The sequence below is a fragment of the Nycticebus coucang genome, chromosome 17 (genome assembly GCF_027406575.1).
Source record: "Nycticebus coucang isolate mNycCou1 chromosome 17, mNycCou1.pri, whole genome shotgun sequence".
NCBI lineage: Eukaryota > Metazoa > Chordata > Mammalia > Primates > Lorisidae > Nycticebus > Nycticebus coucang.
In genome coordinates, this window is record NC_069796.1 from 12,643,364 (window position 1) to 12,667,959 (window position 24,596).

At 46.0% G+C, this 24,596-nt stretch overlaps 1 protein-coding gene across 5 annotated transcripts in view; it reads right to left on the reverse strand.

Annotated features, from left to right (window-relative positions):
- Window positions 1-24,596, reverse strand: part of MCC (MCC regulator of WNT signaling pathway) — a 425,555-nt gene that overhangs the window by 58,234 nt on the left and 342,725 nt on the right. For all 5 annotated transcript variants that reach the window (XM_053566014.1, XM_053566015.1, XM_053566018.1 and 2 more), the window contains 3 exons: window positions 23,745-23,887; window positions 5,583-5,746; window positions 3,861-4,067 (listed from right to left, as the gene is read on the reverse strand). In XM_053566014.1, coding sequence (XP_053421989.1) covers window positions 3,861-4,067; window positions 5,583-5,746; window positions 23,745-23,887 — 514 coding nt within the window. The remainder of the gene's footprint in view (window positions 1-3,860; window positions 4,068-5,582; window positions 5,747-23,744; window positions 23,888-24,596) is intronic.

Here is a 24,596-nt window from a genome sequence, read left to right on the forward strand (position 1 = left end):
CTCTGAACACAAAACAATGAAATCTTTCTTAGATGTTACGGTGTATTTCAGTATCAAGAGTAATTGGTTTAAGTCAGACACCTGCATTTTCTTATTGCTGGCGGAAACAGTGGCCTCCCTGTACCCAACCAAAATCTCCAGAGACCAAGTTAGTGTATTTAAGAGAAGCTTTTTAAAAGAGACCTTGAAGGGAAGTGGGGAAAGTCAAGGGGAGAAAACCTCAGATTAGGGTCATTTTATTTGGTTTAAGCCAGCATGTCTGCTAGTCTCTCGAATTTACTGTGGTGATGGCCAGAATTAGCTCAGAAGCCAAACCCCGGGATGATAAAACCCAAGGGTCCCCCACAGATATGCTGAAAATACCCAGGTATTATGCAGGGTACAAGGAAGAAACTTACCACCAGCTAGGGCCGTGAACATGAGGAAGTTTCTGAAGGATTTCTTTTAAAGTCTCAGAAGGAAGTTGAAGGGACCATGTGTGTTCAAGTCTGTGATTCAATGGGACACAGATTCACGTCGCTGCGATCATATCGGGTTTGCTTTGCCAAAGAAACTGGGGGAAATGTTATCAGTTTTACTACGTGGTGGTAAATGAATGATTTAGGTAAAAAATGCACACACTGCGAGAAGGAGGTCGCTGCCATCTCGCACACGTCTCCAGGGAGCTCTGACCTGTCTCTGTCCTCTCCTCACCAGCACCTGTCATGCACCTTTGCAATGACCTGTGTACTTGTCTCCCCAGCATCCCTGAAGGCAGGGACTGTCCTGTTCTCCACTGTAACCCCTCTGCCCAGCACAAGGTAACAATCATGTTTATCAATCGAATGACTCAGTGAAAAACAAAGCACTTCCTTTCTAGAGTAATTAATTCTCCCTTGCCTAATTAAGCCTCCTTCTTTAAGTGTGAGGAAATCAGTGGTTATGTTGCACAACATATAGAAATAAATGATTATCTCACTGAATAATAAACTGGGACCAGTAATAAAAGGTGTCTGCCTGTTGTTCCTTAGTTACTGCTCCGCCAAGTAGCCCGATTTGTTAACTGACTACATTAAAGATCTAATGTAATTAAATCTTCAATAAGGCTCGAAGACCTAGGGAGAGCACTTTGTTTAATTACAGGCAAGGGGGCAAGCACCAACCCTCTTGATCTGGTCAGTTAAAATTCTATACAATGAATGTAGGCAAAGAAAAAAATGCAGTCCCAAGTGTTTCTCAGCCAACCCTAACCAACTAACTGTGAATACAGAGCTGCTGCACAGACAGCAGAGGCAAACCGGCCACACGCATGATGGTGCCACCGGGTGAAGTGACACTGTCCCCAGTCGCTCTGTAGAGCTACACTTTGTGGAGAACAAAAGACAAGCCAACCACAAGAGATGGGCCCTTTCACAGGGAAATGAAGTACACTGGGTGAACAGGTGGTGGCTGGAAGAAGCCTCCCAGCATGCAAAGTCCAGTGAACTGGGATTCAAAGGCATATAGCAAAATTCTTTGACATCCCAAATTGTCTTAAGATAAAAAGAAAGAAATCCAGTTCATGGATATGTATGCAAATTCCTGAGGACATTTCCAGTTAAGAAAGAGATACAAGGTCCATTTCACTTTATTAATTGGAGTAACTCAAATGCGAATTGTGTAAATTTATATTAAATAGTAATTGCACAAACTTAAAAAGTAATAAACGTGACTAAATTGTGCGTGTGTACAGGTGCAGGCATGTGAGTATATATGTTACTATTCAATGTTCATGTCAGAGTTCTTCAAACGTCTAAGGATTTACAAAAAAAGATGGCACAGCGCTAAACTCTCCACACCACTCAACAGGGAATTCTGGATTTTCCCCTAAGCAACTACTACTAATTTTTGGAACATTTACTGTTTGCCAGGCATTGTCTACCTACTTTATGAGTATTATCGAATTTTCCTGCATTGGGGACTACTATTGTCCCCACTTCATAGCAGAGAAAACTGTGGCACAGAGAGGTTAGGTAACTTGCCAGACTCCTGGTGACTTGGCAGGCCACGCTATGACCCCAGGTGGTTTGGCTCCGCAGAGTACAGAGTCTCCGCAGTATGCTCTTCTTAATACAGACTTCCAGGTCAGAGAAAACACTGGAAGAAGGGAGATGGCTTTTAACTTCTTGCTAGTCATAATCAAGGGCTGTCTTGTGCTGTAGTAACTCAAATTAGAGAAGAAAATTTATTCTAAACCACAATATATAATTAAACCTAAGATCAACAATTTCTCTTACAAAACATGCACCATCAGAACAGGAACAGTAAGGGCGAGCACATACCTCGTTAGGGCATTAGTCATAATGACCAGGGAGTGTAACCCAGGAAATTACAGGGGGTGAGGGCCTTGGTGCCGAGGACATTTATCCGGTTGCCCAGATAAAGCCTTTGCTGACTGGGATGATTTACTCCTGCAGACACAGGCTGAGTGTGCCGTCCAGTACAGCTGGCTACTGAAAATACGGTTCTGCGTGCTGAGTTAAGACGAAACGATCTTCCGATGTAAGAGGTGCTACGACCGGCCTTTTAATTATGACATTAGCCATAAATGAGGGAGAGAGTCGATAACATACAAAAACAGTTATACATCCTGGCAACTAAGAATGCCTGCTTGTGGATTAAAACCCAAATGATCTGCACATGCTGACCTGACTGAAGACCAAGTTACTTCCAAAGTGTTCTTGAAGGGGAAGGAAAAAAGAGCAATGGTGAAAGAGAATGCTACCTACTAGACGTATTTTCTTCTCCTCTAATTCATCTGTGTGCAAGATTACCAGTCAGAGCACAACTGGAAAGCAAGCTTGTAATGCCGCCAACGACGAGAAAGTGGGTAAAGCAGGTCTAGCAGTTCAAAGTGAATTCAGCAGTTCAGAGGGAATTGTCTGATTGAAGAATTCATTACTTCACCTCCAGTCCAATCGCATATAAAACCCCAGGGCAAACAAAGAAGGACTTGTGGGTTGCTGGGAAAAACTCCATCTTTGGCAAACCGAGGGCCTTAACAAGTCTGCCAAACATTTCTATCCTGAAACACCAGCTTCTTCAGTAATGGATGTAAGTCTTAATAAAAATGGCTCTCAGACTAGTTCAGGCACCGGGGGAAATACCAGGCATCACAGACACATACGCGGTGTACATGCAGAGACAGGCATATACACACACATGCTTACATGTGCAAGAGGGCGCACGCATGTACACACCTACACATATGCAAATAGGATGATTTTCGCTTTAGTAAGTTTGCACCAGGAGAGGTGACAGTTCACTTTAGATTAAGTATAGATAAATGAGAGCAGGTACTCTAAAATGAGAGAAAACTTTACAGAAAAAACCGTAAGGGGAAAATTCTCTGTGTATTTCTTCGAATTATAAAAATATTATTAGCTTACGTTAAAGAACACTTTAATTAGGCTTGGGGAAGACGCGCATACTCTGGGGACGGGTTTTAAATTACTGCCCTGACATAATTTTACCAACCATTCAGATTTAAGATTCCAGAGAAAAGTGTTTTTTTTTTTTTTTTAAATCTTACCTTTATACCTCAGCACTTTCAAACTACTTTCTTTTTCTGAGACAGGGTCTCACTCTGCTGCCTAGGCTTGAGTGCAGTGGCGTCAGAATAACTAACTCACAGCAACCTCAAACTCCTGGGCTCAAGTGATCCTCCAGAGTGCTAGGATTATAGGTGTGAGCCACTGCACCTGGCTCGCAAAATAATTTCAAGAATGACTTTAAAACAAAGGGATGGCAGTTCCCCAAACTGTAAGTGCCACAAAATTCCTGGGCTGGTGCTGGCCCTGCATGCCCAGGGGAGGCCCGGCCGTGCTGGCTGCTGTTCTCACCCTCCTGCGGAGCCGGTCCCGCTCCTCCCGGATGGCGTTCATGGTGGCCTTGGTGCGGTTCAGCTCCTCCTCTTTGCTGCACAGCATGGCGGTCAGGCTCTCATTCTCTTCCCTCAGCCCCGCCAGCTCCTTCTCCCACCGAGACCGCTCTTCAGCCAGGTTGGGATACAGGTCCCGGCCAAGCACCCCCTCAATCTCCTCAACTGTCTGCAAACAAAGCCACAAAGAAAAGCCAAGTAAACTGACTTGGAGAAGAAGCAAACAGGATGGGAACAGGTGCCCAAAGAGGAGTAGTGGGTTCTAGAGCCGCCTTACTGGAAATGATGATTGTGACTAAGGACATCCTAAGATTACCTTCTCCACAATTTCAAACGACCTCATCACCTGTCTGAGTAACAGTCTGTGCAGTGCAGCAATTCCAAGAGTTAAAACCCATGGAGTCCCCTCCTGGTGTTTGCGTCTATCTCTGGTGCTAATTGCCGGGTGCACACAAATGTTCATTGCCTTCACTTGAGTTCCAGAGAAGGTAGAGACCCCAAATCAAGCAGCAGGCTGATTAGTGATCCTGATACTGCAATTGCAAACGTTATGGTTGCAAACTGCGTACAAAAATCTAACTCGAAATTTCCTAAATGACAGGCCTCCCACGAGCCAACTCAGCAATAGGGCAGGTCACATCACTGCTGCCAGTCTTTAGTGACACATCAGAATTCAAATGGTGTAAAAGAGGCTCAGTCCCAAGATATGAAAGACAAAAATAAACCTCAGTGACACAGAAAAGAGGAAGCTCGATGTGGAAGTTTCTGAGACAGCAGGGATTTAATTAATTAATAATACAGCTATAAACTGAACAGAATTTTAATAGTACTTTGAGAGTTTAAAAAAATTCATTTAACACGTTATTAATGGAGAAGAAACGTACATAAGAAAAAAGGGAAGAACTCATTCTGCTGGCTGTCAAACTATTCATTCTCATTTACCGTCCTTTGGAAATTGCAGCAGGCACCAACTAATAATGACACAGGAGGGAGGATGACCATGTACGGGTGATGGCACTGAATGGATGTGATAAGAAACATGTCTCAAATACTATAAAAATAGGGGCATGTCACTCTGAGACGCTGCCACTTTCCCCATGCTGTGCCTTCCTTTCAGATCTGAGACTCCTATCCCACTGGGTTCTGCTCCAGACCTTGCTTTGTCCCTTGCTGGTCAGAAGTCTGTGGCCTCCTCCTCCCCTCTTAGTGCCGAGGCTGGGACTAGACCCAAGTTGTCACTACAGCCAACTATCGGGCCTGGCAGGTCACAGAGAAAGAAGCACCAACGATTCTTCTCCCTCCTGCAAACCACATCAACGGTATATTTGCAATGCAGATGAGTGGAGATGGAAAACCAGCAGTGTCATGAACTCAGATCATGGTTCACTTGAAGACACCACAGCTCTTTTGTGAAACCCTAGATTCCAATTAACTCGCCCTTTCTGCTGCGAAGCCAGGGAGCTGGATGTGGTGACTGTTGATATGACTTTTCCTAAAGTAGTTTAGCCCAACAAAAATTTACGGGGCCCTGCTTCTGCCTCGTGGCCCCGTCTACAGTCTGGCTTTCATAGAAACATTCGGCCCTAATACATATTTGAGGAAAAACACATTTCCTTCAAGAGAAGGATTTGACCATTTCCCTTATAGAATCTTGAAGAGCCACGCGGAGGGAGAGGGATGCCACCTTAATGGCCAAGTCGCAGTGCTCGCTGGCCGTGGTGAGCTGCTCGATGTGCCTGTCCACCTCGGCCACCGAGAGGCTGCAGCTGCTCTTCTTGCGGTCACAGAGGGCATTCTCCAGCCCCGTCAGCACCCTCTGCAGTTCTGAGTCCAGGTCGCTGCAGTTGTCTGTGAGGGAAGCAAGACAAAATGCATTCAGCCCGACAGTGAGCTCCCTGCTTCACTGACCCCGAGGGACTGAGTTGGGCAAAAGGGAACATTCAGGCAGCTGGACGGTTGAGAGCCCGACGCCGCCAGCCCAGTCTCACAGCACTGCCTCCCAGGCTTAGGGCCAATGTGCAGCGCTTTATTAAGTCCTTTCAGACCACAATTTCTAGATAGCCGAGTTACCCTGAATTCTCTTTTCTTTCACTCAAAGGCAGACACATGTTAAGTTTCTTAAGAACAAAAAAGTTCTCTCCCAAGGGGCTGTTGGCACTTCCGAAGTCTTCTGATCAACCTTCCTGCTCCGTCCTTCAAACAAGCACTAATTATAGGAAGATATTCTGCTAAGAAGATCCCATCGCTTTACTAAACAAACAACAAAAAGTCCAGAATGAGCAGAGACGGTAGGCATTTAGAAAACCACCAATTGTGTAAGAGACAGTCTTTACCCTCAACAAGCTTGGAATCAGGAGTTTTTTCCTCTAATACAACCAGTCAAAATTCTGCACCGGTATGATTTAACCCACGTTTTTCCAGCAGCGGAAAAAATAATGACTGTCTTAACAAATTTCATATTGTAATTCATGTACATGTCTTGTAACCAATTCTAATAGTTTGATTTTGAGTTAAAAATCTGGGTTGTATATTTTTTTCCTTTTTTGAGACTGGGTCTCAATTTTTCACCCAGAGTAGAGTACATGGTGTCATCATAGCTCACTACAGCCTCAAACTCCTAAGCTCAAGGGATCCTCCTGCCTGAGCATCCAGAGTAGCTGGGACTATAGGTGTTCAACACCTCACCTGGCTAATTTTTAATGTTTTTATAGAGATCTGGTCTTGCTGTGTTGCTAAGGCTGATCTTGAACTCCTGGTCTCAAGTGATCCTTCCACCTCAGCCTCCCAAAGTACTGAAATTACAGGCATGCACTACCATGCCTGGCTGTGGGTTACTTTAAAATGCTGAACATATTTGGCCTGGTCAGGGATGGAAAATTAATTGTAATTGTAATGTGGGCTAGATATATCTTAGAAGATAACTTTTTCAGGGATAAAAATCCTTTAAAGTCAAATATAAATTTCATTTTCTTTTTTTTTTTTTTTGGAGACCGAGTCTCACTGTCACTCTGGGTAGATTGCCGTGGCATCACAGTACACAGTAACCTCAAATTCTTTTTTTTTTTTTTTTTGTAGAGACAGAGTCTCACTTTATCGCCCTCAGTAGAGTGCCATGGCATCACACAGCTCACAGCAACCTCCAACTCCTGGGCTGAAGCGATTCTCTTGCCTCAGCCTCCTGAGTAGCTGGGACTACAGGCACCTGCCACAACACCCAGCTCTTTTTTTGGTTTGCAGTTCAGCTGGGGCCGGGTTTGGTTTGAACCCGCCACCCTCGGTATATGGGGCCGGCGCCTTACCCACTGAGCCACAGGTGCTGCCCTAACCTCAAATTCTTGTGGGCTCAAGTGATCCTCTTGCCTCAGCCTCCCAAATAGCTGGGACTATAGGCACCCACCACAACACCTACTTTGAGAGATGGGGTCTCACTCTTGCTCAGGCTGGTCTCAAACTCCTGAGCTCAGGCGATCCACCAGCCTCAGCCTCCTAGAGTGTCAGGATTACAGGCGTGACCCACCAAGCCTGGCTTCAAGCACAAATTTCTTAATTTGCTATTTTAGATTCTGTTGATATCACCAAGCCATTTGATTATTGCAGCAAGGCAGATGTTGACTATACATAATCTCTTAAAGCCCATCCTTCCACTACATCCAGCCTGGTTTCTGCATGAAAGTTGCTCAGCGTCTTCAATGCCCCTTCTCATCATAGTTTCTACAGCCTAAATGGTCAACTGCTTTTGGTACTTACCTTTAGAAGACTTCAGGAAAATTCTTAGTACTAAGGAAGAGTATTTCTTAGAATATTTCAGTCAACCTCCGCTGGCTGCCTGTATCTATAAGTTACCTAAATCTAGAGAGAAGATCAACCTGAGGCTTTCACTCCAACCTGTGCACACAATTATTCTGCTTACTTCTTGAACCCGTTCCTCCTGATCTTCCCATCTCCACCCTGTCAACCAGGCCAGCTCTGAGGCAACCGTCAGTTTCCTTTGCCTGATCTTCTAAATTTAATCCTTCTTATGATGACAACCTGTAAAACTTATCCCTAAACTGACCTCTTCTTACCATCTCCACTGACACCACCCTGGTCCAAGGAACCATCTTTTCTCAACCGGATCACTGTAACAACCTCCCATCTCCACTCCCCACACCCTCACCAAAGGAAACCATTTGAAAATTAGATCAGATCGTGTTACTTCTTAGCCCTAACTGGCTAATGGCCTCACATTGTCATTCAATGAAAGTTTAAACTCCTTACCCAAGTCCACAAAACTCTGCATGATCAAGACTGATGTGCTTAATCCATGTTGTCCCATGGAATTCCCGGAGCAGCTTTAATAAAATCCCAGTGTCCAGGCCCCACCCCCAGACCAATTAAATCACAATTTCTATGGGGAGGAGCTTGGCCACTGGAAAACTTTTTAAGCTCCTCAGATGATTCCAATGTGCAGTCAGGGCGAGAGCCACTGAGCTGGGCCTTGCCTCATCAGTCCATCCCACCTTGTTCACCACGCTCGGTTCACACTCCCGGCATTCTCTCTATCCCTGCAACATGGCCAAATCCTGCCTGTCCCAGGGCTTCTTTTGCCTTTGCTGTTTCCTTTGCTTATACTGATTCCTACCCAAATTTCCACCAATCATTCAGCTCGTAACTCAAAGGCTGCCCCCTCACTGAGCTCTTCCCTGTCTAAATCTTGGGGTTCCATCTCCTCCCCTGCCTAGTTTCTATCCCAGTATCCTACATTCTTCCTGGCAATTATCATTATCTGATCTGACTTACGTGCTTGTTGTCTCTCTGTTACTAAAACATATGCTCCATGACAGAGGCACTTTGATCTTCCTCCCTGTTGTATCTAGCACAGAACAGTGCAGGCTTGATAATCAAGTGTTATTTTTTTTTGAGCGAGCAAATATAAACACATCACTATTTATTTCAAAGATAGCAAGACTGTCAACAGCACCATATTTTTCACTGACTTTATGCTTTTTTCCTTGCTAGGAATCCTTCCCTGAGCTGACAAGAACTGGGAGCCACTGGACACTGCCCTCTGGAGATGGAGGGCAGGTGCCCAGGATCAGCTTGCTGACAAGGGGCCGGGGTGAGGAACAGCACTCCCCAGGAACCACACAAACCAGTCTCCCAAAGGTCATTTACCTTCGGAAAGGTGCAAGGTTTCCTAGTTCCCTGAGCTGGAGTGAATGTGCATTTCTAGATGGGAAAGCAATATGGTTCTCTTGGACTCCCTCATGCTGATTCTCCAGCACTGTCTGCCTGATGCAATAATCACATTGGACATGCCTGCCCAGGGGCTCTCCCAGCAGGACCAGCAGGGTGGCACCCAGGTTGCTCTCGGAGGAGCTGAGTTACAGCAGTAAGGGGGTGGGGGAAGGATCTGACCAGTATTTCTTTCTCATCCCCCCTCCCCCATTTTTCCCCCAAGACAGAGTCTCACTCTGTTGCCCAGGTAGAGTGCCTTGGCGTCACAGCTCACAGCAACCTCAAACTCTTGGGCTCAAGTGATCCTCTTGCTGCAACCTCCCCAGTAGCTGGGACTACAGGTGCCCACCATGACACCTGGCTAGTTTTTCTAATTTTAGCAGAGACAGGGGAGTCTTGCTTTAGGTCAGGCTGGTCTTGAACTTCTGAACTCAAGCAATGCACCTGCCTTGGCCTCCCAGAGTGCTAGGATTACAAGCCACTGTGCCTGGCTTCTTTCTCATTCTTTAATGAAAGAGTTGCTGAGCCCTGGACTCAGGGTAGAAGCAGAGGGTAAAGGTGAGGAGGAGATGGACCTCAAGTGCGAAGGGCACATCGAGGGACAAAGCCACAGCCCCTTCTCTCAGCTGCCTGCCACTGCTCTGGGAAAAGAGAACACAGAGAACACAATGTGAGTACAGGGCAGAGCCAGGAGGCCACGGGGAAGGCATTTAAATTAACACACATACTCTGAAGAGCTAGTGAGCATCTGTCCTTCAAACCAAGGAAGGCTAATAATGCTTTCTTTGGTCATAAGCAGAATGCATAAAAATATAAGTAGGGTGATAAGCCCTACATACTCTAGTCTATTCCAAAAAGCTCTGCATGTGGCTTCACACAGACCCTAACAGTGGGTGGAACTGTCTTTCAGAATCTGTGGCATATTCTCCTAAATATACACTCTTAGAATAAATTCCAGACTCCTTCCCTTGGCCTTCAATGCCTCACACAGTCTGCCCCTGGTAAACACTGCACCTTCAATACCAAAGGCTGAGGCAGCTGAAGGCTCTACAAAAGAAAGGAGGTGGTATAAGGTTAAGAGACGAGAGGGAATGTGATAAGCTCCACAGGGAACCACGCATTCCAGTACAAAGGGTGCCACAGAGAGGTGCCCTCCCCAGAGCCTTAGGATCTAGAGACAGTATAATCACTCCTGTACTTTGTTCAGCACTCTTAACTGTTCAGAAAGGTCTTTTGCACACATCACCACTTCACACTCCATCTTTCAGGCAGGCAGGTGAGCCCTGCCTCCCCACAGGAGATATCTGGGGCTTGGAGATGTCTAGTTACTCACCCAAGGCTGCACAGTTACTGACTCTGCGGGCCGCAGAGCTGGGACCACAGCATTGGACTTCAACACTCTGGGCCCTTTTCACCACACCATCCAACCCAGGGAAAGGAACTCTTGAGTGTAGGGCACAAGCCAGCTTATCCAAGCATATACGCGTACCTACCCATGGCCACTGTTTCCCAAAAAAGCCAGCAGGAGGACAGGAATTATAATTAAGTGAGGGATATTAACTATCAATAGGCTCTGAAAAGATAAGGATGTCTACTGTAATTTCTAGAACTAAAAAAAAATTGCTAAGAGGAATAGTTAAAAGCCAATAAATAAATTGAAATGAGATTTTATAAAAAATGCAGTTAATTCAAAAGGAGGAAGGAAAAATGAAATAAAAAAATCAAAAGGGGCAACTAGAAAACGAATAGTAAATCAGAAGACCCACGTCAAGCATATCATTAAGTACATTAAATATTAATGGACTAAATAATCCTAATAAAAAAGACACTGACAGAATGGATTTTAAAAGATCCATAAAACAAATTAGGATGACTAATTACTTAAAAAAAAAGCCCCCCAAACCCCAAATCCAGAAAATAATGTAAGTATTGGTAATGATATGAATGATGAAGAGAAAGTGAAATGTTTGTGCATTGCTGGTGGAAATGTAAAATGGTTTAATAATCATCATGGAAAACAGCTTGGCATTCCTGAAAAAGTTAAACATAGAATTACAATATGATTCAGCAATTCTATTTCTAGGTATATCCTGAAACATATGAAAGCAGAAACTTCCACAGATAACTGTACATCAGTGTTCACAGCAACATTATTCACAATGGGCAAAGGGTGGAAGCAACCTGCCTCCGCTGATGAATGAATAAACAAAATGTGGTACATGTGTGCAATGGAATATCATTCAGTTTTAAAAAAGAAGGAAATTCTGTTATATGCTACGACACGGGTGAACCTTGAAAACATCAGGCTGAGTAAAACAAGCCAGCAAACAAGCCAGCAATAAAAGGACAAATATGGTCTATTTCCACTTACATGAAGTATCTGGACTCTCCCATAGAGACAGACTGTAGAAAAGAGATTACCTGGTAGGTAAGGGGAGAATGGGAGATTATTGTTTAATAGGTGGAGTTTTTATCAGGAAGGATGAAAAAGTTCTGGAAGTGGACGGTTGTGATGGTCACATAACTCTGTGAATGTACTTAATGTCACTGAACTGTACACTCACAAGTGGTTACCATGGTGAATTTTATGTTATGTATATATTACCACAATAAAAATAATATAATGTGTTTCAGTGAGTACAATGGGAAGATGAAAGTAAACACACATATATGAAATGGAAAACATTTCCTTCAAGAACACAGTGCATCCAGAAAGGATTTATGGTACTGTAGCTTAAATTAAAAAAATTTTTTTTGCTGGTGGGAGAACAGGACAAAGAAGAAAGCAGAGATATGAGAAATCTCAAGGAAGCCTGGGAGTAACCAGCTTTTTAAATTGTGGTCTGCAGCAGGGGACTCCTCCAAGGGCAGCCCGAGGCAGGCCTGCTTCCTTCCCCTCAGGCTACGTGCCTAGAATGTCTGAAAGGGATCGCCCTTGTCCTATGTCCAAGAGACAAGAGGAGGCCCTTGGTGTCAGACATATATTCCTCTAACAGTTTATTTGTATAGTGCCTCTTTCCAAGCTTGAAGTAGTTATCTCCAACAGCCATAAATAAGGGGAAAACACAGTGGGCTGGGGCCCCGGAGCAGCTGCAGAAGCAAACAGAGGCTGACACAGCCGCTGGGGCTGACTCTTCCAATTAGCCCTGAGCTTCCTGGCAGCCAAAGCAAAAATGAATTATCTCCTGTCAGAAAGGAGGTGGCATTTCAATTTCACAAGGGAGACACTGTGTTTCTGGCAGTAGATGCTGGAAGGATTTAGGTACGTAGTACTTCATATGTGGTGTGAAGCTGTGTGACTGCCAGGCTCCTGGCTGGTTTCACACATACGCAGACTGTACATGGTTTCTTCTTACACTAATATTCTATTAAGGTCAAGCTGTAGGTCATTAAGATGCAGAGTAAAGGAAATTCTGGGAAGAGATAAGCACACATGACCTTGGCATTAAGCCTTCTAAGTTGTCTGATTTGATGTAAGACAAAACAGGACACAGAGGACAAAACAGAGTGGGTCTCAAACCAGCCACCTGCAGCCAGAGATGTGCTCCCTTCTTTGGTAAGGGCTGTGGTGTCAACTTCAAATCGTTAGAATTTCTGGCTATTCTTGTAGAGTGAGACAGACGGTCTGACAATGCGGGGCCCAGCTTCTGTCCCAGGTGCACCTCTGCCCTGCCCGACTCCGTGGCAGCCTGCGGCTCCTCCTGCCTCTCCCTGTCTTTTCTAAATGAAGCCTTTCTCAGACCTGTTGCAGCAGCTGGAGAATAGACAGCTCGGGTTGTCAAATGAGAACCCTGCCTTCAGTCTTTATGTGCCATTTGAGGGAAGACTCATGCACAGCAGGTCCTCAAATAATGGCATTTCAGTCAGGAGCATCTCATTTTTTTTTGAGACAGAGTCTCACTCTGTCTCCCTGGGTAGAGTGCTGTGGCATCATCAGAGCTCACGGCAACTACAATCTCTTGGGCTCAAGTGATCCTCTTGCCTCAGCCTCCCAAGTAGCTGGGACTATAGGCACCTGCCACAATGCCTGGCTAGTTTTTCTATTTTTAGTAAAGACAGGATCTTGATTTTGCTCAGGCTGGTCTCAAACACCTGCGCTCAAGCAATCCACTTGCCTCAGCCTGCCAGAGTTCTAGGATTACAGGTGTGAGCCACTGCGCCTGGTAACGTTATTTTCTTAGAATGCTGGGAAGAGAAACAAACGGATGCCTGGCCAGAGCTGCCGTCTACGTGGAGCTTGCACCCCCATCTGTGTAGGTTTTCCCCAGAGACTCTGGCCTCCTCCTACACTTCCAAGATGTGCATGTCAAGTGAATGAATGTGCCTCTGTGGTCCCAGTGTGAGTGAGTGTGAGTGGGTGAGTGTGCCCTGTGGCAAGATCCTGTTTTGTCCCGGCCTGGTTCCCATCCTGAGCTACTGGAAGTCTCCAGTCATCCATGACCCAGGATTGGAGTTAAGAGGGTCAATAATTACCTAACTTGCTTTTATTAATATATCTTCAATGTATGCATGACTCACATTAATTTCAATATTTAATATTAGAAGTGCTTTGAGTCTTTATTGAGATGTTTGGCGATGTTTTTCTGATTGGAGACAAGCCACAGGAACTAAACTCTTGTTTGTACCAGTTAGCTGGGGTAAAATCAGTTTTGCAGTTCTACGAACCTACCCGGGATGTTACATGTGGACTTGAAGTATTGTGGAAATCTGGAAGGGAGGTAAGAGAACATTCATGGCTGGGAAAATAAGAAGAGACCCAGCATGTTGAGCACAGGCAAAGCTGGCTGGTTTTCTCCTTTCTCACGCGGGGTTTCCAGGCCTACGCCCAGCGTTGACACCATGAACTATACAAGTGTGGGTTCATTTTGAATCAGGTGTTAAAGGTTGTTGTTATTAAAAAAAAAATCCTAACTCAAATAAAAATCCCACTCAACAGACTAGATCTTAGAAATCTAGCCTGAGGTCAGCCTGGTTCTGAGCAGCCCCCATTTTACTAGAACGAATCTGCTCCAAAACATGGTTCCAGCTTCAAAGGCAAGAACACCTGGGCACCGGCATTTGCTTTGCAGTTAATGGTTACGTATTTGCTTCATTTGGAAGCCTCTCTGCCTCCTCATCTTTTTAAAGCTTTGCCTTGAAAACTCATTTTCCAGGAAGCCTTCTCTGAGTGCCCAGAGTCTCTTATTTACTTTTTTCTCTGAGGAATCACATTCCCCACAATCACCTATTAACCAACACATCAACCCTACTAAGAGTCCAGCCATAGAAGCAATAACTTCATTTATTCCAGAATGTGCTCCCAGAGACTCAAGGCTGGGTGCAGAGTAGGTGCTCAACAGTTAAACAAGGCAAAAGAAATGAAAGACTTTTTATAAGCTGGCGCGGTGGCTCACACCTGTAATCCTGGCACTCTGGGAGGTCAAGGATTTCTTAGTCATCCATTAATGAAGCAGCATCCAATTTAAGACCCATGAAATTGCATATCATGCTCTGCTGAAAAGGCAGAAAGCTTTCAGTTAAGATCCCCAAAGTGGGAAGCTTCTGGTGACGTTAGAGATGTTGGAGATATTAGTGAATTTTGGCAAGGATAAGAAACTGATGCGGCTGTGGGCCTGCTATAAGTGGGTCATGGCAGGACAGCCATTAACTGTGTCCTCACTCCCTCCCAAGGGCCAGCACATGCCACCCCCGCTCTGTTGTGACTGGACACACATCATGCCTGGTAAAGCCATTCAAGTGGAGGAAAGAGCTGCAGATTCTTTTAGCATCAACACAGACTTTCTGCCAAGAGGCAACAGTTCAGAGCCTGTTCTAGCTCTAAGGCTGGGGCTCTCTTTTCAACATTCCTCTGCACTCTGCAGGGCCTTCTCTAACTCCATTGAAGAACAAGTGTAAACAGAACAAAACAACAGAGACAATGACAAAATAGAATACTGGACTTCTAGGTCTGAGTGCCGCTGAGAAGACTGAAGGGTCCGAGGGAAGGGAGAAAGGATGTCCACAGACGCGTCCCCGTTTACTGAGACACTGCTGGGGTCCGTCTGAGACAAGGGAACTTAGAAGGATGAGGTTACAGTTTATAAACACCTCGACATCTTCAACGACGGGCAAACTGACATTAGAACATCTTGGTTCAACACGGCAATGAGTACCATCACCCATGTATGTTCTTGTAAAAAAAAATTTTTTTTTGTTAACTTCAGATCTAATAAGAAAACACAATCAGACCATTCAGACTGAAGGGCTTTCTGAGATACTAACCCAGCCTCCTTCTGGGTCAGTGTCATGAAAGACAAAATTGGGGGTGGGGAGAACCTAGATTAAAGGAGAGTAAAGGGACCTGGTAATTAAAAATAGTGAGTGGGCCTAGACTCAACCTACATTTAAAAAAGGCAACAAAAGACATTAATGGGACAATTGGTGAAATTTGAATACAGACAGCATGTTAATGTTCCATCAGCAGTAAAGTCCTCAAGTGTGATCAAGGTACTATGGTTATCATAGGAAAGTTTCTGTTCGTAAGAGGTTTACACTGCTGTATTTAGGGGTGAAGTATCACAATGTTCGCAACTTACTTTCAAATGGCTCAGATAAAAAAGTTTTACACACAAACATGAATGTGTGTGTGTGTGTGAGAGAGAGAGAGAGAGGGACAGAGAGAGTGAAGAGAGGAAAATAATGTGGCAAAATACTAACTAGTGAACTTAGAGAAACAGTTTATGGGAGTTCATTTTACCTTTTCTGTAAGTTTAAAGTTTTGAAAATAAAAAATTAGGAAAAAAAAGAAAATAAAAAATTAGGGGGCTTGAGAGCTTACAAGTCTGAGATTAACCGAAGCAAAAACAAGACTCCATCTCTACAAAAACATAGAAAAAATTAGCCATATGTGCTGGAACAGGTAGTTCAAGCCAGTGGGGAAGCGGAGGCAGGAAGACCCCTTGAGCCCAGGAGTCTGAGGTTGCCGCAGGCTATGAGGACGCCACCATACTCTAGCCCAAGGCAACAGAGTGAGACTCTATGTCCAAAAAAAAGAAGAAAAAAACAGCACAGTTGGAGAAAAACAAATACCTCTACATTCTAGGCAGCGTGGATAGAAGGCAACATAGACTTAACGATTTCTCAATGCAGCTCCCAGAATAGGAACGCTCTCCTGCTAGTGTGTCTGCCACATCCAGTGACCATCTGAGGTCACAGGCCTCGGGGGAGGGGCCCGAGAAGAGATTTCGTTTTCATTGGTGGTGTTGTCACTTTGGATTTTTGACACAGATTATTTCTACAAAATAGAGAACTTGCTCATAAATATGAAGAAAGACAACCTACCATCAAGTCCTCTTGGGACTGTGCACCCCACTTCCCTTGTGCCCTCTCTGGGACTCCTCCCTTGACCTTGCCAAGTGCCCCCACACAATCTCCAACCAGCACGTCCCCCTTGGTGGTGTAGAAGTTCTGGGGGGTGGCTCCTGGAGAACAAGGCTTTCATAACACGCATGTGAAAAAAAGTTCAAATTCACATGTAATCATTTTACTTCACTACCGATCCCCTGAATCGGCACAGCTTTCAGATAAGATGACGTGCAGTGCTGCAGAGGATGGGAGCAAACGCTGGGGTAGAGACAGAGTGGCAATTTGCAATTTGGCAATATGCTGGAAAAGTCTTTCAATTCATTCTCTACCTCTGAGAAGTGATAGGAGGCTGTGCCTCCAAGGCCCTCTGTATATCCTCAGCTCCTGCCCGGCTCTCAGGCCTTGCCTCTGACCACTCTCATTCAAGGGTGCTAACTGGACCACACAGCCCTGTCTCAGTGCCTGGGTCACCCATTACGGCTCTAGAGTCCCTTCAGACAGGCTGTCTCAGCCCTTGAGAGCAAACGGGATTGGTCCACTGACAGCACTTGCCCTGGGCCCTGTAACAGGACTGGGAGGCTTTCCAAACTGCCGGGAGAAAGGGGCGTCTAATCATGATCTATACAATACAGCTTCTCAGGGAAGCAACGGTTGCAGTGATGGCTGGGGACACAGTGACATTAGCAAGGTCTCAAACTTTATTTCCACTACATATTAAATAGACTTTCAGAGGCTGGTCTCAGAAGTTTAACATTCCTTTGTTATAATGCCTGTTTTGAGGCAAACTGAATTTTAAAGAACTAAAATCAACCTTGGGAGACATGGTCTGTTTAGAAAATAAAGACAGCTTATGCTGGAAGAGGAGGGCATGAGGGCCAGCACTGGTGGGAGGCCATTCTCAGTAAATGTTGTAGATCAATGCCTTCCACTTCTATCTTATACCCCAAGTCTCTTTGGAGGGCTGAAAAATCATCGAATGGTAGAATTTGAGGGAAATATTTCAGAGTGATGCAAACTGAAGTGAAGCAATAGCCACTCCTGCTCTCACCCCTGGCTACTCCACGGAAAGTTCTGGAATGACTGCAGGTGGTCTCCTCAGTGGCTCCTTCCTGCTAACCACTGGCAAACAGGTGTTGTCTGGCCAGGCTCAGATCTCTGGGAGAAAACACACAGCCGCCCCAGAGAATGCTCCAGTGAATCCTTCAAAATGTCAAAGTCTTGCCCTGGTTTGGTTCTCAAGAATGATCCACATCATGAACCTCTTGGGAGAAAGTAAGTTGCCCAAGAGAAGAAAAGAAAAAGGCAAAAAGGGCTGAGCCTATTCCATCAATTAGTCTGGGTGTGACTTTCAGTCTGGTCTAACCTTTCTAACCTCTGCACTGCCTCACCAAAGCTTTCAAATCAGGTTGCAAGTTATCTGATTCTCTTTTGAAAATCCTTTGCTGGAGGATAACTGACTAGCCGGTCACCTCTTTCCTAGCAAACCTGAGTATCCTTCAGCCCATCTGCCTTTCCCTGTCCTGACCCCTCTCCCCACTTTGAGTGGTCGCTTGACACTTCTAAATGGTTTTCCTGAAGCCATTGTGCCTCCTCAGCCGCTAAGCCAGGAAAATCTGGCTTTTAACGTGAAACACATTTCATAGGCATAGCCGCGCCAAAAAGTCAGGTTTCATGTGTAAATTCTTCCTTGGTTATCCTCCAAAAACTACTCACACCGAGGAAAAATCTGTCTAAATGATCACACCAGCAAGCAAGGCATGTTTCCTGTCAACCCTGAAGGTACGATAGTTTAACATTCCAGAAAAATCAAAATTTCTCACCACAAATCAAAGAAGATCTCAAAATACTAGAGCAGAACCTCTCACTGATTGTGCAAAGGCCCAGCTGGTCAGGGCTTTTGTTTGTTTTAGCAACAATTGCTCCAGAATAGCTTTGCTGGTGCTTTAACAGAGATGAGAAAAATGCCTGCAGGACAGGACACCAAACATGCTCCAACACCCATGCTGTGGGGAGCCCGTGTGCACACACCTGTGCTCCGTTCTACTCCAACACCCAGAACCATTTGGTCTAATGAGGGAGTTGCTTCTAATGTGAGGAGCCACAGAAATCTCAGTGAATTACAAATGCCACTCTATTATTCCAGGTGCGTGTGATCACAGCTGCTCCCTATTCCCCCAGCAGGGCTAGAGACCTCCAAGACTGCTGTGGACATACCACATGGGCCATAGGCACATTCCACTGTTTAAACTGAGCAGTGTAAAAGGAAAGTTGCCCACAGAAGCACAGATGGCAACAACAAAAAACCCAACTTTTTGGCTGTGTGGCCTTGGACAAGTGATTTGCCCTCTCTGAACTTTGTCATCCTGATGTTACAGACATGGAGGTCTCCTGGACCTCCTCTGAAGTTGGCAATTAAACAGGAAGGACGGGGTAGGTGCGATGGCTCATGCCTGTAATCCTAGCACTCTGGGAGGCTGACGTAGAGGACTGCCTAAGCGCGGGATCTGAGACCAGCCTGTGCAAGAGCAAGACCCGGTCTCTACTAAAAATAGAAAAACTGGCCAGGTGTGCTGGGTGCCTGTAGCCCCAGCTACTTGGGAAGCTGAGGCAAGAGGATTGCTCAAGCCCAGAGATTGAGGTTGCTGTGAGCTATGATACCATGGGACTCTACCCAGAATGACAGAGTGAGACTCTATTTCAAAAAATAAAACAAACAGGAGGGATGCATGTACATGGGTGACATGGAGCAAGTGAGCAAAGGATGTCAGCTGTTACATCCAGCCTCTCTTTTACTCACAACTCCTTACCAGAATAAGGGCATAAAAATTCTAAGCTATGGATTCCTACCTTGGCTTTGTCCATTTAATTACCTTTATTTTCTAAACAATTGTGTGATCAGGTTTGCAAAGAGGGAATTTATATAAAGATGCTGACAGAAGCTGGGGCCTTTCTCCTTCATTCAACTGCTTGCTTAGGAAGTCGAAGCACTTTCTAAAAATGTCCATTTACCCCTGGACAGAGGACAGTATCCTGGTTCCTGGACCAGCTTATTGAAGGGCATTCAGGCTCCGTCAGGTAGGGGTTGAACGTATTTCTTTCTTTTTTTTTTTTTTTTTTAACGTATTTCTTGATGAAGTGTTTAGGCTGGATATATTCCTGGTATTTTGGGGGGAATCAGCAAACGCACTGCCAGCATATTCTGCAGCTAAGAAAAAAGTCCAGTTCAAAGAAAACCTCTGGGTTACTAATGCAGGTTTGCAAATATAGCAACCATAATGAAATGGGTACTTTGTAATGATTTCCTATAATGGTGTTTATATACGGGAACTTTTTTCCTTTTGAAGTAATTTAATTGGAAACTGGCAAAGGAATAAGAAGAGGCAGGCAGCCAGTTCTGATGAACAAACATAGTGCACTGTGTAGGCAGCCCTAATGACCTTCTCCCTGCTGTCCCCAAGTGTCTGCTCTCCTAGGGGATGTGGCCAGCCACTGCCCCCTTTCACTCACCTCTCTGGTTCCTGCTCAGGGTGACTCCCAGGAAGCGCTCTGCAGGCTCCTGCCCTAGGTCAGCATGCAGCACCCCCTGGGTGGGCCGGCCCAGCTGTGAGGCCTGCTATGCAGCTGTGCACATCCTCCCAGGAACTGTGCACTCTCCTGCACAGGAGAGGGTGCTGACTGCTCTCTAGCGTCTAAACACCTTCTCTGTGCCATGCTGGGGACGAGATAACTGAAGTTCCTGTCCCCCAAGGACTGTGCATGTGTGAGAACCAGCTACAGCCTGATGATTCTCAAGGACGTACAAACTCAACCCAGCCTGGGGTAGAGCAAAGTGAAAGGCAGAAAATAAACAGGGAGGCGGGAGCAAGCCACCCTGTGAGCAGGAGGAGGGTGCAGCCCTCTAGAGATGGGGTCAGAGGCTCTGAGGAGGATGGGGAACTTGGGGGAAGGCTCCTGTCGATTTTAGGAAGGCCATTCCAGGCAGAAGGATTAGACAGAGCAGAGCCTGAGGCAGGAGGAGCTGGTCAGGCTGGAGGAAGAGCAAGCCAGGCTGCCAGTGTGGCCAGAGGGGATGGGAGAGCGAGCGCTGTGGGCCCTGTACCCTGCACGGTCATGCCAGGCTTGAGGGATTCGGGCCCGGGAGTACAGTGATCTCTTGGCAGATTCTGTGTCTTGTGTCCCCAGCACCTCACAGGGAACTGTGAGTCTGCTGAGGAGGTGAGCAGAGGCCACCATGTGTGGGCAGAGAACACAGGCCACGCAGCAGAGGGATCCCCGCCAGGGATCTAGGGTTTATATCTAGGGTTTAGACAACATTTTTACATCATATGCAGACACACTTTCTTCCAAATTATCTACTAATCATTGCCTGGATTTATTTTTTAGGGGTGGCATTTATACCTTCAAAGTATTGATTAAACATTAGAAAGCTCAGAAATAGAGTTTCAACTAACCTGTGTTTTTAAAGATGAGGGACAGGATGGAAAGAAATTATCTAAATGATTCAGGAAAATGGAGATGCCCCTGGAACAGACAGGTGGACACAGGCTGGAGCAGGGCCAGACGTGGCCTCACGTCGGGAGCTTGGGAAAGCCCTCAGGAAAGACGTGCAGGTTTTCCCCCGCATTTACCGAACTTTATTACCTATGAAACTTTGTTGGACTGTGGGTCACTTATTAATTTCATAAAATACAATTTGGGAGAAACAAGTGAAGGGATGAGTATAGGGCTGACCCTTTGCGGCGATGAGGAATTTCTTGGCTACTAGAATGTGTCCGGCTGGAAGGCAGAGCCCTGAAGCTGCTAGAGATTTGTGGTGCTGGCTGAGCTCAGCATGGAGGGCTTTGGCTACAGAGAAGGCTGGTCACCGTGTGTTGCATGTGTGTGTTGTAACATAAAGCCCAGCATCTGGGTTCAGGTTAGTATGAGGGAAGAAAGTCTGGTCGCATCTCTGTCTGGCTGGTGCTGCCCTCAGCACACACCTCTCAACACCGTGGATGCAGCCAAATCCATCTGGCTTGTCCTTAGCACCATCCAGACTGCTGCTGACTTCTTCTTCCCTACAGCCTTCTTTTAGGGCGACACTCTCATGTTCTTCCTGTCTCTTTAGCCGGTTGGCTGGTAGACTGGTTGATCACTTCATTCATTCACTCATACTGACTATCTTTGAACACATGCTGTGTGCCAGGCCCTGGGACGGCTCTGCAGGGCTACCATAGATGAGACAGGCGAATATGCTTCGGCCTAGTGGAGTTCAGTGGGAGAGTCCGGCAAGCAAATAAGTATGAATATGTAATTTAAAATGTTATGTGACAGGAGGAGGAAACAAGTGGGGAAGGGACGGAGCCCACACAGGGACAGATGCAAATCGACGTTCTTTCTGCAGAGTCGCCTTTAAACAGAGACTGATCTGGGGAACACTCCGTGCAGCCTCCTGCCACCTCTGCTCCCCAGCGGGCCGTCCCTAGGCTGTGTCTTGAGCTGTCTCCCCTCTGCACTCTCTGTACATCAACTGCCTTCACTCTTCAGCCACAGTCTGCACACACCGTGAGCGCTCCCAGGCCCGTCCTCAAGGCTTCCTGCCTGTATCCCCACTGCCTTCTGAAGCATCTCCACCCAGGTATCTCAAGGCAAACTCACAGGCAAACAAATCCATTCTACTGAGCAAAACCACCTGGTCCTTTTGCCTGTGTTCCCACACTGTTGAGTGACCTGCCGTCCATCTGTTGTGCAAACCAAATTTACACAGCAGACGGGCGCCAGGCTGCTTCTACCCTGTCTCTAATCCTTCAGCACATCTTGCAAATTTTATACCTTTTCTAAACTTAGTCACCACCACCCTAATCCAAGCAACAGTTTTGCCCACCCAAACTTTTGCAATGGTTTCCTAGCTGGCCTCCCCAGCTCACCCTTGATCTAGGGATGCTATCTGTCAAAATGCACATCTGATCGTCTCATCCTGTCCCCCACTATTATCAATAAAATCTTCAGGAGCTTCTTTTGGGTCTCTGGAAAAGGCCAAATCTGGTTTCTAAGACTCTGTGTGATCTGGCTCCTGCCTACTCCCTGGCCTCGGCCTCCCCCTCACGCCTCTTCTTTCTCCTGGTTCTTCTTGGGTCTCTCCCACTCGTGAGCATTTCCTAAGACGTGGTGCTCTTCCTTCTGGATTCCATACCCTTTTGATCACCTTCAGATGACTTCAAAACCTCTGACCTTAACCTCTCTCCACACATCCCAGGAGGCAAGAGCAGTGGTTTCGCCATGTTGGGACTGCAACCCCCAGTTAGAGTGTTTCATCTGGCAGCTGACTACCCACACAAACACACAACCAACAAGTTTCATGAAATACTACTGTCACTGTATTGCGTCCTTATTTGCTTTTTAAAAAAAAATTTTGAAGAGGGGAGGTCTCGTTCCATCGCCCAGGCTACAGTGCAGCAGCCTGGTCATAGCTCACTGGCTTCAAGAGATCCCCCTGCTTCAGCCTCCCAAGTGGCTAGGACGCCAGGCACGATGATGCCTGGCTAATCTTTACTTTCAGTAGTGACAAAGTCTCATCACGCTGCCCAGGCTGGTCTCAAAATCCTGGCCTCAAGTGATGCTCCTGCTTCAGCCTTCCGGTATGCTGGGATTATGGTGTGAGCAACCAAGCCTGGCCCGCTTTCATTTAAAAGACATTTTTTGTATAATTTTAAGAATCAATTGAGGGTCATGACCTGCTGTTCTTTAAAATACACTGTACTACATATTTCCACATGGATTTTTTTTACAACCTCAAATATAATATGACTATTTCCCAACTAATTTCTCAACCAAACGTCTTTCCTAAGGACTATGACCATTCTCTTAGTCACTCAGGAGCAACGTGTTGGCATCTTCTGGGATTCTTTCTTCTTACCCAATCCAAATATTGCAAGAACTTACTGGGATTCTCCCACTGTGATGTGCTGCCCCAGCCCACCCCTTCCATTCCCAGCGTCACAGTTCAGATACTCTGTAACTGGGAATACTGCAATAGCCTTTTACCCGGCTCTCTGCTTCTAGAGTTTTCACATAGAAGCGACAGACATTTGACTCACAATCCGATCAGGGCAGAAAGCTAATTAAGCTCTTCATTCTGTTTTGACCAACAAAGCAGTATGTCAAGGACTGAAGTGGATACGCCTTCATCCACTCACCAAACTCCTTGGATAATTAAGTTTTTATTCAGGCTGCCTCACATTTCTAAACGTCCTACAACAATCCAGAAACCCAACTCTGGCTCCATGCTAATGGCAGGCAGACTCACCCATGTCAGCCGTGACCATGGTGGACTGGTTTTCGGGATTGGAGACAGAGGTCTGGTCTTGGTCCACGCTGCGAGAGTCCTCGTTGGCCTCATGCTGACTCTGGCTGAGTTCTGACCGCAGTTCTGAGTACTCATCTTCCTCCCTGAGAGACAAGGAGAGTCAGCCACCACTGACAGAAAATGTAAGGCATGTCCCTAGACAACGTGTCTTTTAAGGACAACAAGAAATCAGAGAGAAAACAGATCTCTCATGGACCAAGATGCCTTCCGGCCCAAACAGGTGGTCACACCTATACTCAGTGCGTGAAACGGAAAGATTTCTACATCCCCGTAATACTCATGTCCAAACAAGATTTCTCTATCGGCTTATAGAAATTCTTTCCTTTCAGGGGCGCCAGCCCCATATGCCGGAGGTGGTGGGTTCAAACCCAGCCCCTGCCAAAAACTGCGGAAAAAAAAAAGAAAAGAAATTCTTTCCTTTCAGAGGCTTTCTGAGGACTTTAGATTTCTTCACCTCTTCAAATTGCCAGGTGAAAAGCAACTAAGATTCCCAGCACTGAGGCTGCCGTGAGCAAGATAAAGGGTCTGGTGAACAGCAAGGTGCAGCCATCACCTGGAGGGGTCCCCAGGACTTTCTTCTAGGAAGAGGATGGAGGAAGGTCAGAGCCACTGGGAAGCCAGCACGGCCTCTGTGCAGAGCCATTAGACCCCACGGATCTGCACATCCCTGAGACCAGGCTAACTCTCCCCCAGGAAAGTAAGTGGAGTCAGAGGGTAGGGAGGAAGGATGGGCGAGGAGAAAAATGGAGACAGTGAGAGAGGACAGCACTCCATCCTCTATTTCCCTCGATT